Genomic DNA, 22,554 nt, shown 5'->3' with positions numbered 1-22,554 from the left:
TAAAACAATTGTGAAGACCTCTGCTCCCTACCTCCTTTGTCTGTTGTCCTTTGTCTATCCCTGAAACTGAAAGATAAGTAGCAGAAGGGGCACTGTGGCCTGTTAGATGATCTGAAGAGGAAGAAGAAGATGAGCTCGATCAAGAGCAGAGTAGCAGGTGCGACCAACCTTATACCTGTGTAAGGAGTTGCTAACTAAGATTAACGGTGCAGTTTCACAGAATTTAAAATTCCACAGTGAGAATTGTTAGAAGAATTTTCCTCAGATTAAAATCCAAATACCCACCACCCTTATCAGTGATTTTCTCTCTGGGGTGGATGAGATTAAGAATTGTTTTTTGTTTTTTTCTTCCAGAAGAATGTCTTAGAGAGATGGAAAGAATATGAGGCAACAATACAGCCTCATTCCTGTATCCATTCAATATATGTTTTTGAGCACTTTGTGCCAAACTCTGTTCTAGGTGCTAAGAACATATCAGCTAATAAACTAGCAAAGACAACTTTCCTTGAGGTGATGTGTCAAAAGGCAAGGGTTGGAGGAGCAGACAGACCAAACTTTGAGTCCTGGCCCCACCAATTATCCAGCTATGTAATTGGAGCAAAGAAGTTAATGTTCTCTTTTTTAAAATAGGGATAGCAATTGCTACTATTTATTGGAAACATATTTTGTTCCAAGAAGAGGAACTGATACATACACTATACAGATCATAAGATCCTCATGAACAGCCTAAGAAAAGTTTTATTATCATTCTTATTTTACAAATGAGAAAACAAATGAGGCACCAAAAGATTGCTAAATTGCCCAGAATCACAAGCATCAGAGCAGGAATTTGAAAAAAAGCTGCCTGGCTCTTGTCTTGCCTCTTGATCAGTGTGCCAGAGAGCTGATTTCTAAGGCTAGCCTGAGGATTAGGTAGGATCACCCACATACTGTTTTATACTCAGCTAAGAGTATAGAATAGTATTTTTTAAATTTGTTTATTAATTTATTCATTTGTCATTATTATCACTGCCATTGTTGTGGGTTCCTGGGGCCTCAGAGTATATGTTGAAATATAAGACCCTCAATACTTCAATCCAAATTCTTCTAGGTCAGAATCAGTCTGTGTCCAGCTCTGGTTAAAAGTAAGATTACGTAACGTCATAGCTACTGAACCACGCTTTCCTGCATTCCTCTTTCCCTAAGATGACAGGCTGCCTCTAACTAGCCCTGGCTCTACATAGGATGTCAAAACACCAGCTCCCTGTAACAAACATGGGCAGTTCCTGCTCTGGATTTGTCTAACCTCCCCTGAAAGCCGAAAGTTAAGACCAGATGCAAAACAAAACCAAGATCCAAATATTCATCTGTGGGTGACAGTGACAGCTATGTTTTATTCTCTGATAAAGGGTCTTGTAGTCAATCCCACCCCCTCCACTGCTGGTATCCCTTGGCTCATTGTTCTTATTCTTTGCCAAGTGCATTCTCCAGAGCCCCCTTCTCAGGCTTCTTACCTACCCATTAAGCTTGTTCATGGATCTATGGGGTTAATTATGCTAACAGAGTTATTCAAAGAGAAAGGAAGCAGTCTTGTTTTCTTGCTGTTCTGGGAGTTCTCTGCTCACCTTAAGCCTGAATTTTTGTCTCACACTCCCACATTACCAAAATTAAGAATCATTTTAAACAACAAGCAGATAAAATTCTGGCTCCAGGTCCCATTTCTTATTGATTTCCTTTCAGGACTGTCATCTTAGTTTCGTGAGGTAGGAAACTGAGTGCTCCATAATGAGGTATAAGAGAATTCACAAATGCAAATCTCATGTATTCCAATTTTCCTGCCTGCACCAAAATAATAATAATAATAATTTTTATCCCACCTGTCAAGCTTGACAATGCAAAATTCAAGTCAACTAAACATTTTTAAAATGCATTCCTATTCAAAAGGCAATTTCGTGCTGATTGTATCTCACCATGCCTCTGCAGGGATGAATACTAGAGCACCACATCATTTGGAAGAGAACTAAGGGCTTGAAACACTTTGGATTGAACTCCAAAAAATAGCAAGTGTGCTGGCAGTTAGGAGGCAAGTTACCTTGTCATAGGCTTACAGGTTTCTATCCACACTGGTTGGGTTCAGTAAAAAAGAAGATGTTCCTTAGCGGAATCCTTACCCCAAGATAATGGCCATCAATGAACACGACAGGGAGGGAAGGTGCTTCGGAAACCCGACGGCATCGTTCGTCCAACTCTTTTCCATAGTCACCATTCAGAGCTATGTTTTTCTCTTCAAATTTTACTCGGTGGTTTTGGAAGATTTTCCTAACCAGTTCACACCTTTCAAAGGTTGTCCGTACCACACGCAGGCAAGTGGTATATATCACGACGCGGTCAAACTCTAGGTCAGTGGATGGTTGCTGAAAGAAAACACTGCAGTGTAAATATGGTGGCATTTACTTTCTTACATCTTATTAAGGCAATTAACATTTCAGCAAACATCTTACACATTAGAGGCATGCAATAAAAGTTGAATAAGCCCCATATTTGTCAATTCTAAGACACATATTTATACTTTAGAACATCTGTAATTGCAATTAGGATGACAATCAACATAATTCAAACGACATAACTTAATTGACAGTCTTTTTTCTGTTCTCAGTGGCAGATCAGATAATGGCACATCTTAAAATTGATGATGTCTCACACAGCCCGCCATGTGGTGAAATAAGAAACGGTTGAATTATTTTCCTTGTATTTTGTAGACATCGTTCAATGACCATAGCTGCCTCTCATACCCAAAGGAAAACATGGGAAAGCATAGTCAAGGTTTTTAGCAGTTAGCCATTTGACAATTCTTCCACTTTTCAATTTTACCACATTTTAAAATCTTTTGAGCCACACTTTCCTGGGAATAACAAGACCTACATCACAGGAGTGTTCTGAGGTTTTCCTAGCATGACGTGTGTCCATGAGCTCGGTTGAGTGACAGGATCCCATACGCAGTGAGAAGGCTCTACCACGAGGAAGAGAAGATTGAATGGCTCAGGGGGCACAGAGAAAGCAACACCAAGGAGGGAAGTGGGTCCAAGTCAGGAGTGAAAAGGAAACAAGCAAACAGTACACTACAATGGAGGCAAGCAACTCTCCAAACCAAGATGAAGACTCCTAAGGAGAGAATCCTTTTTTCTTTTTTTTTTTTTTTTGTTCCTATGTTTCCTGCTATATTAGAAATCAGTGACTGCACTTCTGGGAAACCCTGCCAACACTGCTAGGGCCACCTCAGCTAGGTCCTGACAACACTAGGATGACATCATCCTTCTCCTCCTTATCATAATCCTATTGAAGGAAAATGAACAGAATAAACCACCTACAATGAGATCAAGAGAGAAGGGAGGGAGTTCCCGTCGTGGCCCAGTGGTTAACGAATCCGACTAGGAACCATGAGGTTGCGGGTTCGATCCCTGCCCTTGCTCAGTGGGTTAACGATCTGGCGTTGCCGTGAGCTGTGGTGTAGGTTGCAGACGCGGCTCGGATCCCGCGTTGCTGTGGCTCTGGCGTAGGCTGGTGGCTACAGCTCCGATTCAACCCCTAGCCTGGGAACCTCCGTAGGCCATGGGAGCAGCCCAAGAAATAGCAACAACAACAACAACAAAAGACAAAAAAAAAAAAAAAAGAGAGAGAAGGGAGTCTTCACGGGGCTACAGGTGTTGAAACACAACCACCCAACTTGGAAGCCCCTGTGAAGTAAAACCTTTGATTGGAAACAACATTTGGTAGCTAAATACTAGAACCAGAAGGTAGGATTCTAGGGTCCCTCACCTTGTATCTAGAGAAATTGGACTACTTTGCCAGATAAAAACACACAGATAGTCCTAGGAAGGTCTGAAGTCATGAAGATGGCAACGCAGTGGTCTCCACTTCTAAGAGAGAGAGGACATTTTTTTTTCTGATGATAAAATGTATTAAAGGTATAAGAATCACTTCTTTCCTCAAGAGAGTTTAGAGGCTAAGTTGCAACCAGGAGACCAGGAAGGACCCAAGCAGATGTCACAAATGCTGGAGCAGGCCAGGAGCAAATGAGATGTTAGTGAAAGGCAGGAAGAGTGTCACTTGAAAGAGAAAAACCTAGCTCAGCTGCAGGCAAGCTTTAGGCATGTAGGCATGTCACTCAGTGCTGTCAGATAAGATTACTGTAAGAATAAGCTTGAAATCTGTATTTTTACAGGAAATTTTCTGCCTTCTAAATGGTGGCACCTCATTAAAAATATATTTAGACCATTGAACCAATATATCTGGAGGTTGAATTTGACTTATTAATGAGGGGACAGAGAGAGCCCCAGTGAGGGACAGCATATATACCTGGACTATACCACTGGCTATCTCTGTGTCTTTGGGAAGCTAATGAACAATTAAGCCTGTTTTCCCATCTGTACGTTGTGATAACAGTAACCTAATGGGTTTGCTGAGAAGACTGAGAATAAGAAAACAACTAGTGTAGGGCTTGAAATGTAGTACTGTGCCGGGTTATTCAGTGCAAAAATATTACACACCACATTGCTGAATTCTTAAGATTAAAAACACAAGCAAAAATAAATCAATGGAAAAAATCAGTGTAATTAATGACAAAAAAAGGGGATTATTACTATGTTTTAGATTAAGAAGTATTAGTCTTCAAATGCCCAAGAATCTCTGGTTCCTCTTCATGTTCACAACTACAGACAATCTGGGCCTTAAAACAAACAAACAAAAAAGCCACCATAAATTTTGCAGCTTCTGGAAAAGCAACAAAGTTCCAAAGTTCTCCTTTTCCTGATGATATTATTGAGTAATTCCTCACTGTTCCTCTGCCTGTAAAGTCTGCTACAACTGCATTTGTTCCTCTTTTTTCAACAGCATACTTTCTTTTGAAATATTTGATAAGAAATACATTGGCCCCCAGGTGAAGACGTAGAAAAGTTTAAGACTGGACCATTCTGCTGCCATGGAGGATTCTCTCTGCTCATACAACAAATATTTGGTACCACTTTCGGTGTGTCTCTTAAGAAACATTCGCTTTTAAAAAAAAATAATATGATGAACCCTTATCAGGTGGCCACGTTAGATGCTGTCCAATGCAAAGGGTGACAAAAATATCCCTACACCTACTGTTGAGGATGAGCTTTGCCCAGAATCAGTGGATGTCCAAGAGTATGGGGTCTTAAAATAAATTAGGGAACTTTAAAATTTTCCCAAAGTCCAGGTCAAGCACAAACCAATTAAATCAGAATCTTCAGGGTGGAACCTGATGGTGATTCCCATGTTCAACCAAGCTCTAGAACTTGGAAGTTCTAGAATTATAAGCTTGCAGTTGGAAGTGCAGAATCATGCACCTCACCCCAGATCTACCAAGTCAGAATCTGCACTTTTAGAAGTTCTCCAGGAAATCCACACACACATTATATTTTGAGGGGCCTTGGTGAAGTCACATAGGCAGCTTGACTTGACAGAGAAACTGGATTTATGTCCCTTTAAAATAACTGTTAGTCATTCATAGTCATTAGAAAAATGTGTCTGCCAAACATAATACCAGGCACTAGGTGTATAACGTTGAGCAAACAATGCAATTCCCTAACAACATGGAGCTCATAGATTAAAGTAGTAAACCCCCAAATGTTACATAAATAAATACAGAATTACAAACTGTTAGGTGATGCAAAGGAAATGCACAAGTTGCTAGAATAGGCTATTGCAGAGGGCCTTTTTTTTGTTATAGAGGTTGAGAAAGCATTTTCTGACACTTGAGTTCTGAAAGGATAAGAAGGGGTTACAGAAATTAACTAGGTAGAGAGCATGGGAGAAAATATGTAGGGTCGATATCATGTTGTATTTAATAGTCACTTTAAAGATCTATAGACTTTAACTTCAGGAAATTCCTGAAGGATTTTAAAGAGGATGGGAGGAGTTCCCATATTTTCAAAATCAATGAAGTGAAGCAGGGCCAGTGCATATAGTTGCACAGGATGTGCACTGTACAAATCTAGGGAGTGTCATTAATAGCATGGTCTAGAGGAATGATGCCCCCCAGGCTTGTGTAGTCCACAACTTGAGCAGTCGTATTTAATTTCATTCCCAACTCCCTTGGTCTGGGAACTGAGATTCATTATGGTGTAAATTCAACGTAGGATATATGGTTATCTAGTAGAATAGGCTATTAAATAAAATTTTCTAAAAAGGATCTTCTTTTTGGTAAGATTTGAAAGTAGATATTTCTAGGTATAGAAATAGATCAAAACATTTCTCAAGGTTGTTTCCAGTTTTAAAATATGAATATTAAATGATATTGTCTTTGATGAAAAAAAAAAAAGAAAGAATGAAAAGAAATTCTCTTCTATATTTGCCTCATTTTCTTTCCCTCAACAGATTTATCAAAGCATCTGGCCAGAAATCTAAAATAGCCTCTCAGGGGTTAGCTGTACCTCTTCCCGCCTCCTAAGGGTTACCATGGGGATGGCATAATGAAGGATGGACCCATCTGAGACAGCACTGAGAAGCCCTTGGGATTTGTAGCTTGCTTGTACCGAGAGAGCCAACCTAGATGTTAATAAAGGCAAGTCATGTCTTCCTTTCCATTGATTAAAACAGTGAATCTTAGGGGGGCCCCAAAGCCTCACAACAACCTGCAGCAAACGTAGATGTGTTGGCAAGGGATAAAAATTGCTAAGAACAAGACTAAGGAGTTACTATACAGCTGTGTGTCCTCAGCAGGCACCTTGTCCGGCAAAGGCCACTATGAAACAGTAAGTACTGTAGTCACCTAGTCATCTGGGCACAATTCTAGAGCCTCCACATCCACTGGTACTGCGACTGGAATTCAGGCGAACAATTCGACCCAGGTCTCCAGACTGGAGGAGATCTGGTGAGTTATTTCCTTTTGCTTTTTTTTAGGTCCACACCCATGGCATATGGAGGTTCCCAGGCTAGGGGTGGAATCAGAGCTACAGCTGCCGGCCTATACCACAGCCACAGCAACAAGGGATCCAAGCCACATCTGCAACCTCCACCATAGCTCATGGCAACATCAGATCCTTAACCCACTGAGCGAGGCCAGGGATGGAACCTGCATCCTCATGGATAGTAGTAAGTTTCGAAACTCTGAGCCAAAACGGAAACTCCTTTTGCTTTTGTTTTCTCTTTCTTTTTTTTCTTTCTTCTTTTTTTTTTTTTTTTTTTTTTAGGGTATTTCCTCTTGACCCTTGGACAGTCCATCCTGGCACTGGTTTGACAAGATCTCCTGAAATCAGATTGGTTTGAATCTGCCTCTTAGTAACTGAATAATCTTGGACCAGTGATGCCATCTCTTTAAGCTACAGTTTTCTTATCTGTAAAACAGACATCAGTGCTTATTTCATGGGAATTTGTGAGGATTAAATGATTTAATGAACAGAAAAACTATTGACATGAAGCCTAATGCATAATAAACATTCAACAAGTGTATTTATTATTAACATCATTATTATAAAATGCTTTGGACACACACCAGCACCAGCCTTATCACTGCTATTATTATAACCAACAAGTGTACATTCAACATTTGTCATCCACCTCGTAAGTGTGAACAGCAAAGTTTAATTTCATAATTACACGAGGATCAAAAATCATCTCTTTTTCAGAGTTCCCGTCATGGCACAGCGGAAACGAATCCAACTAGGAGCCTAGAGGTTTTGGGTTCGATCCCTGGCCTTGCTCAGTGGGTTAAGGATCTGGTGTTGCTGTGGCTGTGGTGTAAGGCCGGCAGCTGTAGCTCTGATTGAACCCCTCCCTTGCCTGGGAACCTCCATATGCCATTGGTACGGCGCTAAAAAACAAACAAACAAATCATATCTCTTTAATGAGTTAAATTACCCTGTACATGCGTTTGAATGTGCCATCAATTCCAAGAGTGAAAACGATAGAGCATACATAGGAGATGTCATAAAAATCCCTCTTGCTCTGAGTTCAGGTGCCCTTTTGGGGGCATGAGAGAAACACAACAGCATAATCTCTGCACTCAAAAATTTCTGTAGAAAGTATTCTGGTCTCACGATGTTCCAAGATCACATAAATAAATGAATTTCATTTCATTCCATTCTTTAGGAATTATCTATTTGTCCAAATCAATCACTGAGTTGGCCTCGACATTAATTGAAAAGTCAATAAACCTAATGAATCCTCCAGACCAAAGAAATATATTTTTCCAGAAAGTTAAACTGAAACCATATTGATTTTACAGCACATCAGAGTTAATGGAAATGAAGGCGCCGCCCCCCCACCCCCCCCCCACCCGCCTTTACCCCCATGAAGACCTTAGAAAGGGGTTAGAGTTCTGTCAGTTCAGCATTAATCAAGCACAGGGAGGTTTCGCTTGAACATCTAGGTTATCTGTCTTCTCTTTAACAAGCAGGAAAGTTAACAGCTCTGGTTTGGGCACATTCCTCTGCAAAAACAATATGTGGAGCTTGACAGCAACCCCTCCCTTTAAGTGGCACATGTCTTCGTTGTCACACTTAATACCATTCTTTTATACCTAGACAATTTCTTTCATTAGCACTGTCTGCATCACCCCTTTATTTTATTTTTTTTTAATTTTTTGTCTTTTGTCTCTCTTTATTTTAGGGCCGCACCTGCGGCATATGGAGGTTTCCAGGCTAGGGGTAGAATTGGAGTTGCACATGCCCACCTACACCGCTGCCACAGTAACTTGGAATCTGAGCCATATCACATGATACCACAGCTCATGGCAATGCCAGATCCTTAACCCACTGAGCGAGGCCAGGGATCAAACCTGTGTCCTCATGGATGCTAGTCAGGTTCCTTTCCATTGAGTCACAACAGGAACTCACCCATTTAGATCTGAGTTTATAATGTCATATCTAGTCCACATGCACACTTTATATGGGAGAAAATTGAGATTATAGCTTAATTATTTGAATCAAACTTTTTTAGGAAGCAACATGTTATAGTGGAAAGAAAACCCATCTGGAGATTTTGCTTTAGCACTGAGGAGCTGCATGACCTTGGGGAAACCAGTTTACTTTTCTGGCAATACATTTTCTCTTCTTTAATATGGGTGTAGTTATAATCTGCCCATAGGGAGTTGTGGGATCATAGGTAAAATGAACCTGAAAACACTGTAAGTCATAAAACTTTACACACCTGCCAGCCACCATCATCACCCAAAGTCCCAGAGCTGGGAGAAGAGACCCTAGGATCTCATGGAAACCACCTTTCTACCAAACAAAAATCTCTCTTCCAATATGAATACATTGGTTTCTATAGAAACTGTCAAAATATAATTTATTGGCATTTGCAATTCTATTCCTCGCTGCAGATACAACCAATATTGAGGTGAATGCCAAAATCATTATTTCCAGAGCACCTAATCCCATAGTGATGTGCTTACCACAGTGAAAAGCCAGGCAGCAAATGAATCAGAAACATGCTACAAATGGAGATATTCAAAACATATATTTTCACTCTCTTCTTGTGAAAGATTCAATTTGCAGAACCAGAAGAAACGGGACTAAAATGTTGAACAATAGCATCATCAGAGTAGTAAGAGCTTCGCCCTGCCTTGACCATTTTCACAACACTTTCCATCTTTACTTTCTAAAAACTCTGGTGCTTTCTTAAAAAGAAATGTGCCCTTTTTCTTCCACTCCCCCAAAATATACATATCATGAATAAAAATCAAACCATAAAAAATTAAAACCTTCTTGGATTTTCTACATCAAAGAAAATGCCTGAATAATCAACTAAATGCAGTCAATCCCTTTTCATGGTGACAAGAGGTTGAAAAACCTGCATCTCATTTCAGCCTGATGCTTTCACAAATTCCAGTGTTACAGAGAGGCGATCGCAATCTCTGTGGAATTCCCAGAATAGACCGTGAGTGTTTCAAAGCCGGTGGAAAGTCAGAACTTGAAAAAATTGAACCCAGCCTCAAGCAAACCCCTTCCCCTCAGACTTCCAGATTTAACTCTTCTGTCCCTCTGCCTATGCTGAATGAATATCATGGTCCCAGCCTCACCTAAATAAGCTCTTCTCCAGATGGGAAACGCTGTATTCAGGGGAAGAAATGCTGGAGAGTCTTGATGGGAAGCTTCGCAATTGACACGTGAAGCTGATACGTGCACTTTATGAACACTGAGTCCTTTAATTCTGTCAGGAAAGTAGGTACGACCATTATCTTAACTTTTCAGATAAGGAAATGGAGAGGTGTGTGACAAGCCGAGAGTCAGACAACTAGCAAATGATGGAACCCGAGTAAATCATAGAACATGAATCTTTATACAACCCTACCGGTCATGTCCTGACTCGGTCTATACCCCATCTCATTTGGCAGAGTAAGTCATCAGAGGGATTTATGAATCCTAAAGTTTCATAGACATGTACATATTTTAGATAAATAATGTATTAGTTTTCTAGGGTTGCTAAAACAAATCACCACAAACATAGGGGCTTAAAACAACAGAAATGTATTATCTTGCAATTCTGGAGGCCAGAAGTTGCAACAGAATCTCACCAGGTGGAAATCAAGATGTTGGCAGGGCTACACTCCCTTCAGAGGCTCTAAGGGAGAATCCATCATCTTGCCTGCATTCTAAGGGTCACCTGCATTCTTGGACCTTGATGCCTTCCTCCATTATCAAAGTACAGTTGATACTTGAACAGCAAGGGTTTAAACTGCACTTAGACCGTTTAAAGGTCCACTTAGACACAGATTTCTTTCAACAGTAAGCACTACAATACTACACAATCTGATTAGGGGTTGGTCGAATTTCCAGATGCCGAACCACAGGTACAGGGGAAACATGGGTAGGGAGGTCCGAGTAGAAATTACACATGATCTTTGACTGTGCAGAAAGCTGGTCTCCCTTACCCCCATAGTGTTCTAGGGTCAACTGTAGACTGTCACAAACTCTGCTTCCACAGTCGCAGCTCCTCTCTAACTGACCTTCATGCCTCCTTTTTACAGGGACCCTTGTGATTGCACTGGTCCCATCCAAAAATTTAAGAAAAATCTTTCCATCTCAAGATACCTAGCTAATTACAAATATAAAGTCCTTTCTGCCCTATGGTAACATATTCACAGGTCGCAGGAATTCAAATAAGAACAGCTTTGGCGGTGGGGGAGCCTCCATTTTTGAGTCTACTATAGACATATGATAGATAGGTAGACAGAGAGAGAGAGAGATGATAGAGAGATGATACCTAGATGTTAGAGACAGGCTGATTAATTTTAAGGTCATGGATCATAGGTTTAGGAATAAAAGGACTTCAAGTTACACAATCTCAAAACGGGGAGCAAACTTGGAGATCATCCAACTTGAGTGAATGTATGATAGTGTCAAGGATACCCTCAAACCTCTGGTAACTGGAATAAATCTTCCTCCCTGCGCTTACGGGTTTGCTTTATAAACACAACATGAGAGTAATTCTAGTAAGACAGGCATGAAATACATTGTTCTTTCAAGACCTTGATACAATCACTTGTGCATAGGACTGTTCAGCTATTGAAGAAATTTCTATTGAAGAAATGGAAAGAAGCAAGGGCATTAAAGAAAGATGTGCCTGATATTTATCAATCTAGTGTGTCTCATCTCTCTTTTATACTCTTTCCTACCTCTTTCCTTGCAATGTGCTTTGCCTACAATTGTCAAAGAAGCCTTAGAAATTGTTCTGAAAACCAGATGCTAAGTGTGACCAAATGAGGGAGGTACTCTGTGTTACATGAAAAGGAAAACATAAATGAAAATGTTTGAAATTTCTGCACAAAGCCAGTGGTTGAATTTGTCTGAGTGCTCCACAAAGAAATCTAGCTAAGTTTTTCAGTTCAACTTCAAAGCGAACAAATAACCATAATATTTCAAAAGGAAGAAAATATTGCCTTCCCATCTCTCCTTAGATTTCCCCAAACTAGGTTGCTTTAATAAAAGGAACCAAATTGTTTGGTACATAAAGCCTACAGAAGCAGATGTGAAGAATAACGCTCACAACCTTAAAAGTCATAGTTTTTCAAGTATATATTGTACTGTTTGGGAAGTTTAACCCTTGATATTGACTCTATATTCACATTAGAAATAAACACAGGGTTTTATAATTTTATTGAAGTAGAGTTGATTTACAATGTTATGTTAATTTCTTCCACACATCAAAGTGATTCAGATATATATATATATATATATGTGTGTATATATACTTACATGTATCTACATTCTTATTCATATTATTTTCCATTTTGGTTTGGCACAGGGTACTGAGTACAGTTCCCTGTGGTATATAGGAGGATCTTGTTGATAATGCAGGCGTTTTTAAGTAAGATCGATCACAGTATTATCAGAAGGAAGAAAATTAAAATATTTCTGGAAATGTTTGTCACCAGATACTGCTTGATTTGATACCAGAACTCCTTACTGATGATGATTATTACATTTAGGAAATTCAGCCATTAGGAGAGAGATCTGGCAAAATTACTGAAGGAAATAATAAGTCTCATGAGGTGGAAGATTTTATTATCAACAATTTAATTCATGATCCAATCAACACTGGAAGCAGAAAACGTATTCATTGATGATTATGCTACAGGCATTACATCAGATAAATGGATTTATTGTTACTATAATCCTCACAACATACAAGGCAATAGATATTATCATCATTCCATTTTCACTGACAAAGAAAACAAGTCACAGGGAGATTGTAAACTTGCTCAAAGCATGAGATCATAAAAATCTTTTCCCATTGGCATATATGACATTCTTCTTGTCTAGATTTCCTCTTACACATGTGGCTAATCCTTTTGTTGTTGTTGTTCTTTTAAGAGTCACATCTGTGGGATATGGAAGTTCCCAGGCTAGGGGTGGAGTCAGAGCTACAGCTCTTGCCTACACCACAGTCACAGCAACCCTAGATCTAATGCTGGATCCTTAACCCACTGAGGGGGGCCAGGGATCGAACCCACATCCTCATAGATACTGGTTGGGTTCATTACTGCTGAGCCACGATGCAGGAACTCCATATGTGGCTAGTCGTTCTGGATGTTCAGCTGGAGTCAGTCTTACTCTTAAGTATTTAGTGCCCAGGGGCTCTCAGCTCCGTCTACCTCCTTTTCCCTGGATGACCTCATCTAAAATTTTAATAGCTAATTGAAGGCTGATGAAATCCCAAGGGCACATCCTCAGCTCAGACTGAGGTCCAGCATTTCAGGTTGGATGCCCAGCTATGTCTGTAACATCTCCACCCACAGAGGGACATATCTTGCATTCAGGATGCCTGAAAGCTAACCTCATCACTTGCCGCTAAACTTATTCAACCAGCTGCTTAAAATCTGAGAATGGTCCTGACTCCTCCAAAGCTTTCCCCTCACCACCCCCATGTTCTCTAAACCAAGTTTCAATTCTTTCTTTATCTGCTTTAAGCTCATCTCCTTCCTTCTAACTCCAACAATTTTACCTTAGGTTGCCGCTATTCCTCACCTGGATTACAACAGCCTCCTAACTGGTCTCCATGCCTCTAAAGTAAATCCTTTCCATCCATTCTGTGGAGTGCTGTACAAGTCTGGCCATGTCATCTGCTGACATAATACTAAACAATTGTTTCCCATAGCTTTTATAGTGAAGGTCAAAATAGTCATGTATAAAGCCCTCTACGATGTGGCTCTTACTTTCCCCCAGCCATGCACTGCTTATTTTAACTAATATTATAAGTTCCAATTATGTGCCAAATTCTCCATCGCACCATATCCCTTAGTACTCGATGTTCTCTTATGCAGTTCTTGTGCCCAGAACACACTTTCTTCCATTGTTTACTTTTCCTTCTCAATCGACAAAGTCAGGTCAAGCATCATCACTCTAGGGAGCCTCTCCCACTCCTCCCTATAAGGGGGTGGATGCAGCCCCCCTTCTGCACCCCTAGCACGCAATCTGTACCACTCTCTGCTCCTTTGCCATGAGACGATGAACTTACCGAGATCAAAGTGTCTGTATTATTTAATTTTGCATTCTTTACACATAACAGAATGTCTGGAGCATGACATCAGAGGCACCAACTACACGTTTGTTGAATGAAGAACAAACCAAAATGTGAAACCAAGGCCATCAGATCCTAAAGTTTATGCACTTCCCATTATAATATAATAACACAATAAAGCATAATACAGGGGAAAATCAAGAAAATAGGAAAACTGGAAAGTAGCCTTTTTTTATCCAAAATAGGCAAACCAACAAAGCCTCACCAGGATATCATCAAACTGATAGAAACTTAAGGAAACATTTACAGTATATAATTTTTTCCATTTTGTTAGAAAATTTTTGACATAATGCTACCAATTTTCTCATAGCAAAATGCCCAAGGTGAAAGTGCAGGTTGTTGTCATTGTTGTCGTTGCTGGACCATTCAGTAAGTGTAGTAAGTCTGGGTAGAATGACTTAATAATGTTGTCTCTGATTAAATTGAAACCACCTCACCAGGCCAAAATCTCCAACCTGAGAGCCACACGGCACCCAATAGGATGCATTCAAACAAATCACCAAAGGACTCTTTCACTTGTCCTCATTTTATTGTTTTGTTTTTTTTTTTGTCTTTTTGTTGTTGTTGTTGTTGTTGTTGCTATTTCTTGGGCCGCTCCCGCGGCATATGGAGGTTCCCAGGCTAGGGGTTGAATCGGAGCTGTAGCCACCCGCCTATGCCAGAGCCACAGTCAACATTTGTTGACTTGTAATAAATCATGGCCATTTCAGGGATGGAGATGGAAAGAAGAGTGGAAATACTGTCAAGAACCTTTCTTTGATTCCTGCTTCTTTCTTCCTTTCTTTTGGTTGCAGGATCCAAGCCGCGTCTGCAACCTACACCACAGCTCAGGGCAACGCCGGATCGTTAACCCACTGAGCAAGCGCAGGGACCGAACCCGCAACCTCATGGTTCCTAGTCAGATTCCTTAACCACTGCGCCACGACGGGAACTCCTCATTTTATTGTTTTTAATAACATATGGAGAAGAAAAATACCAAAAGGCTAGTATTTACAATTAAAGTGAAATAATGTCGTTTTAGTCAAGCTGGTGATCCTGTGAAGCAGGAGGTAGAAGGTGGGATGAAAACCAACTAACCACCTTGAAAATATAATAGAGAGCATCCTTCTTCTCCATTATTCTCCAGTAAGATGTGGTTAAATGCCTGTGCAGATGTTAGTCGTGTCTAACTAACTGGCCATTGGCCTTTTCACCATCATCTACTATTGGTTTGGTAGCATCTACTGAAATACTAGTTCAAGAAACAACCATCCTCTGAAGAGGTCAGTTCACAATCCCAAACCTACATGCCACAGTCACATTCTCAGCCATCCCTGAAAGAGAAAAAGCATCTTTCTCTCTTGCTCCCAAGTCATGAGAATCTAATAGTGGATGCCAGTCATGGTTCCCATTGCCCCCAAATGTGGTGGAAAAAAGAAAGGAAGAAAGAAGCAGGAATCAAAGAAAGGTTCTTGACTCTTCTTTCCATCTCCATCCCTGAAATGGCCATGATTTATTACAAGTCAACAAATAAATTCCTCTTTCTGTGTGTTGTTTTTTTTTTTTTCATTTGCTTGCTTGAGTTGGAAATATTTCTGTTGTGATCAATCAAAGATATGGTTACAGTATCCAGGAGTTCAGCAGATTCCGTAAAACTTAGTGATCACATTCTTGCTCTCTATAAATACAAACCTTTCCAGAAACAACCTTTTTTTTTTTTTTTTTAGAGGACATCAGCCTTCTTAGCAGTTTTCACAGGCATGAGACATAGCCCATTTCTATGCTCATGTATCATCTTGGTTTGAACAGAGTTAGGGACTGAAGACCTTAGGAATACCTGGCTGGTCCCCTTCCTCTTGACTTCATGGTTTCCAGGAATCCTGCATTGGGAGGTAAGAAACTACATTGTGACTCCCATCTCTGCTGGTCCGTAGTAAACGACCTATAACAAATTGAGTCCTGCATTCATAAAATAGGTAAAAGCCTCCTGCATTGACATCATCCAGCTCTTAGGAGGAGCAAATAAAATACATGGTATTACTGTACTTTGTACAACCATACTGTACTTTGTACCTGCTATTAATTACTGATATTTCCTAGAGCCAAGTCTTCAAACCTTTGATATCTTTCCTATAAACCCCTTCCCTTGAAGGACTAATCTATTTAATTGCCTTCACTACCACCTTTCTGCTCCTAGCTCCCAAGTCAATACTTTTTTTTCCTTTCAACTCATCTGAGCTAGACTAATAAACATTTCCTTTTAAAACTCCTAATATGAACTGGAGTGTGGCACTTGCCATCTGCTTATCCATGGATTAAATCATGAGCCACTGCAGCTGCTGACCCTCAACACTCCCTGAAAGGAGCTTGGGGTGGAGATCAGGAGAGAGGTGCTCTGTGCTCTGGGAAAACTTGCAGAACAGGTCTTCAGATAGCTCAGTATTTTCAGGAGATTTTATGAGCCCAATTCTTGCATCTCCTCATATCTAAAGAAGCACTCAAATCCTTCATGGTGATGTCTGCTCCTCATGACTAGCGGCAAACTTCATGAGACCAATAGCAAACTTCTGTAAGATGTGTGCACGGCTGCATGTACCTCCCCCTTCACCCAAGTCATATATACTGACATTTCCCTCTGCCTCTTTGGAGAGGTATTTCAGAGCTATCTGAAATGCTGCCTCCCAGGCTGCAGTCCTCATTTTGCCCCCAAATAAAACTTAACTCTCAACTTTTAGGGTTGCGCTTTTTTTTTTTTTTAATTGACACTGATGTAAACTCAAACTCAGCAAGGCTAAAAATCAGACTTTTCCCCCAATTCATGATCTCTCTGATCTTCATTTTCCAGCTTTTGTCTGTCTGTCTTCTACTGAAGTCTCCATCCATCCCTCTCTATAGATCAGATCCAAACACAAACCAGCTTCAGTGTCCTCCTGAGTCTCCTCTCATTATCTGTACTGCTCGCTTCTTGCTACCCCGAGGCGACACTAAACTCTCATCACCTTTTGCCTAGATTACAAGAGCTGAATTCACCTAATTCTGTTTCCTCCCCACAGCGACATCTCCTCTCTACTAATGTCAGAATAATCTTCAAAACTTCCACCCTCCTAGTAATTTACAGATTAAGTGTATATAATTACATACATGCACACACACACATTGCAACTCTGCAATGTAAATGTTTTTACTTTTTAGAAAGATGTGGAAGCTTAGACTCAAACATATAAAATGGCTTGCCCTAGACGCTAGAGTTATGATGTGGAAAAGGAGAATTGAACCCTCATATCTCTATCTCCCAAACTGATACAGCAATGCATTCCACTAATTGGTCACATCTCTTCCATCATAGGCTGTGTGGCCTCCTCTTGCTCTTTAAGCATCTTCCTATTCTCTCCTTATGCTTAATCTACGCTTTCTTATGCCGTTTATTAGAGGTATTATGTCTACCAAGTAGATTGTGTCTCAGAGGCAAGGTTGAGATCCTTACGTCCTCCACAATTGTCTGCTACTAAACTAGAGCTGAGAATTAAGAAAGAGTAAAAAGGGGGAGAGAGAAAGAGAAAGAAGGAGAAAATGATGGAAAGAGAGGAAAAAAGAGAAAGCAAGGGAGAGATAGAAGGAAAGAAGGAGACTTTGAAAACAAACTTATGGTTACCATAGGGAACAGGCGAGGGGTGGGAGGGATGGACTGGGGGCTTGGGATAAGCATGTACACACTGAGGTCTATGGAATGAGTGGCCAACAGGAACCTGCTGTATAGCACAGAGAACTCTACCCAATATTCTGTGATAATCTATGTGAGAAAAGAATCTGAAAGATAATGAATGAGTACACATATATTAAGTGAATCGCTTTGTTGTACAGCAGAAATTATGACTACATTGTAAATCAATTATGCTTCAATAAAACTTTTAAAAAATGAAAAACATAAAACTATCTTGAACAAGGAAAAAAGAAGACACTAATATAGCCACTAGTAAAGCACTAAAGCACTAAAAGAAAAAAAAAGGGGGAAGAAAAGAGAGAGGACGGTGAAATCTTTTAAAAAATTTTATAGGAGGAATTCCCTTTGTGGCTCAGTGGTTAATGAACCCAACTAGGGTCCATGAGGATGCAGATTCGATCCCTTGCCTCAATCAGTGAGTTAAGGATCTGGTGTTGCCGAGAGCTGAGGTGTAGGTCGCAGACATGGCTTGGATCCCACATTGCTGTGGCTGTGGTAGGCCAGTGGCTGCAGCTCGGATTCAACCTCTAGCCTGGAAACCTCCATATGCCACAGGTATGGCCCTAAAAAGCAAAAAAAAAAAAAAAAAAATTAAAGGATACAAGATGCATTACCACCATTTCTAAAAGTATAGTCCAGAGATTACCTGTATCAATCCTCCTAGGATGCAGCTACAGTCCCCACCCACCACAGATTCCAGTGCCACAGCTCTGTCACTGCAAAGGTAACCCAGATTTATACACAGACTGCAGATTGCAAACCACTGAAACCTGAAATCTCTCCATGCTCTCGCCATAAGACAGATTTTTAAACAGCATATTCTATTTGTGCCCATTGAGAGTAAACAAACATTCTACAGGAAATTGGCTTAATTCTTATGACTGTCAACTGATGAGATGTGTCCCTTTTTCTCATTTTCTCATTCCTATTGAAAGACGCTTCAGGTACTTACACTGTCTTAAATCCTTTTTTGCTTTTGTGAAGGAAACATGACAGGAAATAGAATGAATTCGTACACACACACACAAAAATGCAATTTATTGTCAAAGCACTTATCTCCTTTTAAATAAACCTCAACTTTCCTAATTTTTCTGTTTGTATATGCTGCACATTGCATCCAATTTACCAGATTTAGAGTGTTCAAAATTAATGATATCATTTTTTTCCTCCTCTTATATTTTATAGAAATGATTTCATTGTTGTTACCATGCCCACAGTCAGAAGAGCTTCCTATTATGATGCTCTCCTCCCACACAAATAATTTTAGCTTGACTCCCTCTTTTTACAGACAGCACAAGAACAGGCTGTGAATTGAAAACCTCGTGAGCAGATTTTGAAATGATGCCCTCAAGCTGCTGTTTTAGTTTAGGAGCTATGCCAAGTTCCTAAGGACAAAAAGAAAAGTCTCTTGATATTTTCCTAACTTGACCCATTTATATCATTTTAGAAAGGAGAGAGGGGTATTGCTACACACCTTAGGTATGTTTGTTTTGTTTTTGTTTTGTTATTCAACTATGAGTGTAACTTTGTTCTTAAGAATTTACACATTCTGAACAACTATACGGCAACAAGTTTGATAATCTGGAAGAAATGGACAATTTTCTAGAATCTTACAGCCTGCCAAAACTGAATCAAGAAGAAACAGACCAACTGAACAGACCCATCACTAGAAATGAAATTGAAGAGGTCATAAAATCACTCCCTACAAATAAAAGTCCAGGACCAGATAGCTTCACAGGTGAATTCTATCAAACATATAAAGAGGAATTGGTGCCCATCCTCCTTAAACTCTTTCAAAAGGTTGAAGAAGAAGGAATACTCCCAAAGACTTTCTATGATGCCACCATCACCTTCATTCCAAAACCAGACAAAGATACCACCAAAAAAGAAAACTATCAGTCAATATCATTGATGAATATAGATGCAAAAATTCTCAACAAAATCTTAGCCAACTGAATCCAACAACATATCAAAAAAAATATACACCATGACCAGGTTGGGTTCATCCCAGGTTCACAAGGATGGTTCAAATCAATCAGCATCATACACCACATTAACAAAAGAAAAATCAGGGGAGTTCCCGTCGTGGCGCAGTGGTTAACGAATCCGACTAGGAACCATGAGGTTGCAGGTTCGGTCCCTGCCCTTGCTCAGTGGGTTAAGGAGCCGGCATTGCCGTGAGCTGTGGTGTAGGTTGCAGATGTGGCTCGGATCTGGCGTTGCTGCGGCTCTGGCGTAGGCCGGTGGCTACAGCTCCGATTCAACCCCTAGCCTGGGAACCTCCATATGCCGCAGGAGCAGCCCAAAGAAATAGCAAAAAGACAAAAAAAAAAAAAAAAGTCAAAAATCATATGAACATCTCAATAGACGCAGAAAAAGCATTTGACAAAGTCCAACATCCATTCATGATCAAGACCCTCACCAAAGTGGGTATAGAGGGAACATTCCTGAATATAATCAAAGCCATTTATGAGAAACCCACAGCAAATACAATACTCTATGGGGAAAAACTGAAAGCCTTCTCACTCAAATCGGGAACAAGACAGGGATGCCCACTCTCACCACTGCTCTTCAACATACTTTTGCAATTAGGCAAACAAAAGAAATAAAAGGCATCCATATAGGAAGAGAAGAGATCAAACTGTCACTGTATGCAGATGACATGATACTATACATAGAAAACCCGAAGGACTCAACCCAAAAACTACTGGAACTGATTCATAAATTCAGCAAAGTAGCAGGATATAAGATGAACATTCAGAAGTCAGTTGCATTTCTGTATACCAGCAATGAAATATTAGAAAAGGAATACAAAAATACGACACCTTTTAAAATTGCACCTCACAAAATCAAATACCTCGGAATACACCTGACCAAGGAGGTAAAGGACCTATATGCCGAGAACTATAAAAATTTAATCAAGGAAATCAAAGAAGATGTAAAGAAATGGAAAGATATTCCATGCTCCTGGATTGGGAAAATCAATATTGTAAAAAATGGCCATACTACCCAAAGCAATCTACAGATTCAATGCAATCCCTATCCAATTACCCATGACATTTTTCACAGAACTAGAACAAACAATCCAAACTTTTATATGGAACCACAAAAGACCCAGAATCGCCAAAGCAATCCTGAGAAACAAAAACCAAGCAGGAGGCATAACTCTCCCAGACTTCAAGAAATACTACAAAGCCACAGTCATCAAAACAGTCTGGTACTGGTATCAACACAGACAGACACACCAATGGAACAGAAGAGAGAACCTGGAAATAATCCCTGACACCTATGGTCAATTAATCTTTGACAAGGGAGGCAAGAACATCAAATGGGAAAAAGAAAGTCTATCCAGCAAGCAGTGCTGGGAAACCTGGACAGCTGCATGCAAAGCAATGAAACTAGAACACACCCTCACACCATGCACAAAAATACACTCCAAATGGCTGAAAGACTTAAATATACGACAGGACACCATCAAACTCCTAGAAGAAAACATAGGCAAAACATTCTATGACACCAACATCATGAATATTTCCTCAGGGCAGTCTCCCAAAGCAATAGAAATTAGAGCAAAAATAAACCCATGGGACCTCATAAACTGAAAAGCTTTTGCACAGCAAAGGAAACCCAAAAGAAAACAAAAAGACAACTTGTAGAATGGGAGAAAATAGTTTCAAATGATGCAACCAACAAGGGCTTAATCTCTAGAATATAGAAACAACTTATACAACCCAACAGCAAAAAAGCCAATCAACCAATGGAAAAATGGGCAAAAGACCTGAATAGGCATTTCTCCAAGGAAGATATACAGATGGCCAGCAAACACATGAAAAAATGCTCAACATCGCTGGTTATAAGAGAAATGCAAATCAAAACTACCATGAGATACCACCTCACATCAGTCAGAATGGCCATCATTAATAAATCCACAAATAACAAGTGCTGGAGGGGGTGTGGAGAAAAGGGAACCCTCCTGCACTGTTGGTGGGAATGTCAACTGGTACAGCCACTATGGAGAACACTTTGCAGATACCTTAGAAATCTATCCATAGAACTTCCATATGACCCCGCAATCCCACTCTTGGGCATCTATCCGGACAAAACTCTACTTAAAAGAGACACATGCACCCGCATGTTCATTGCAGCACTATTCACAAGAGCCAGGACATGGAAACAACCCAAATGTCCATCGACAGATGATTGGATTCGGAAGAGGTGGTATATATACACAATGGAATACTACTCAGCCATAAAAAAGAACAAAATAATGCCATTTGCAGCAACATGGATGGAGCTAGAGAATCTCATACTGAGTGAAATGAGCCAGAAAGACAAAGACAAATACCATATGATATCACTTATAACTGGAATCTAATATCCAGCACAAATGAACATCTCCTCAGAAAAGAAAATCATGGACTTGGAGAAAAGACTTGTGGCTGCCTGATGGGAGGGGGAGGGAGTGGGAGGGATCAGGAGCTTGGGCTTATCAGACACAACTTAGAATAGATTTACAAGGAGGTCCTGCTGAATAGCATTGAGAACTTTGTCTAGATACTCATGTTGCAATGGAACCAAGGGTGGGGGAAAAAATGTAATTATAATGTATACATGTACGGATAACCTGACCCCCTTGCTATACAGTGGGAAAATAAAAAAAATTTAAAAATAAATAAATAAAAGAATTTACGCATTCTCTCCACAGACATGTGTTAAAAGATGATAGGTCAACTTTAGGCCCTTGAGTCTATTGTCATTCAAGAGAGAGTGGATCTAAAGCAGTTCAAACTAAAACACGCAGCTTGGTGTAATGGGGATAACACATGCTTAGG

General features: G+C 40.1%; 1 protein-coding gene across 2 annotated transcripts in view; it reads right to left on the bottom strand.

Moving 5' to 3' along the window:
- The window catches only part of GRXCR1 (glutaredoxin and cysteine rich domain containing 1), a 317,107-nt gene that overhangs the window by 50,043 nt on the left and 244,510 nt on the right, over positions 1-22,554 (bottom strand). The window contains exon 2 of one of the 2 annotated variants that reach the window (XM_047798806.1): positions 2,151-2,393. In XM_047798806.1, the coding sequence (XP_047654762.1) occupies positions 2,151-2,393 (243 nt within the window). Of the gene's footprint in view, positions 1-2,150; positions 2,394-22,554 lie in introns of those variants that run through there. The other variant, XR_007137502.1, reaches the window with a different exon arrangement.

The sequence above is a fragment of the Phacochoerus africanus genome, chromosome 10 (genome assembly GCF_016906955.1).
Source record: "Phacochoerus africanus isolate WHEZ1 chromosome 10, ROS_Pafr_v1, whole genome shotgun sequence".
NCBI lineage: Eukaryota > Metazoa > Chordata > Mammalia > Artiodactyla > Suidae > Phacochoerus > Phacochoerus africanus.
Note: the sequence above shows the minus strand (reverse complement) of the source record. Positions and strands in the feature narration are given on the sequence as shown.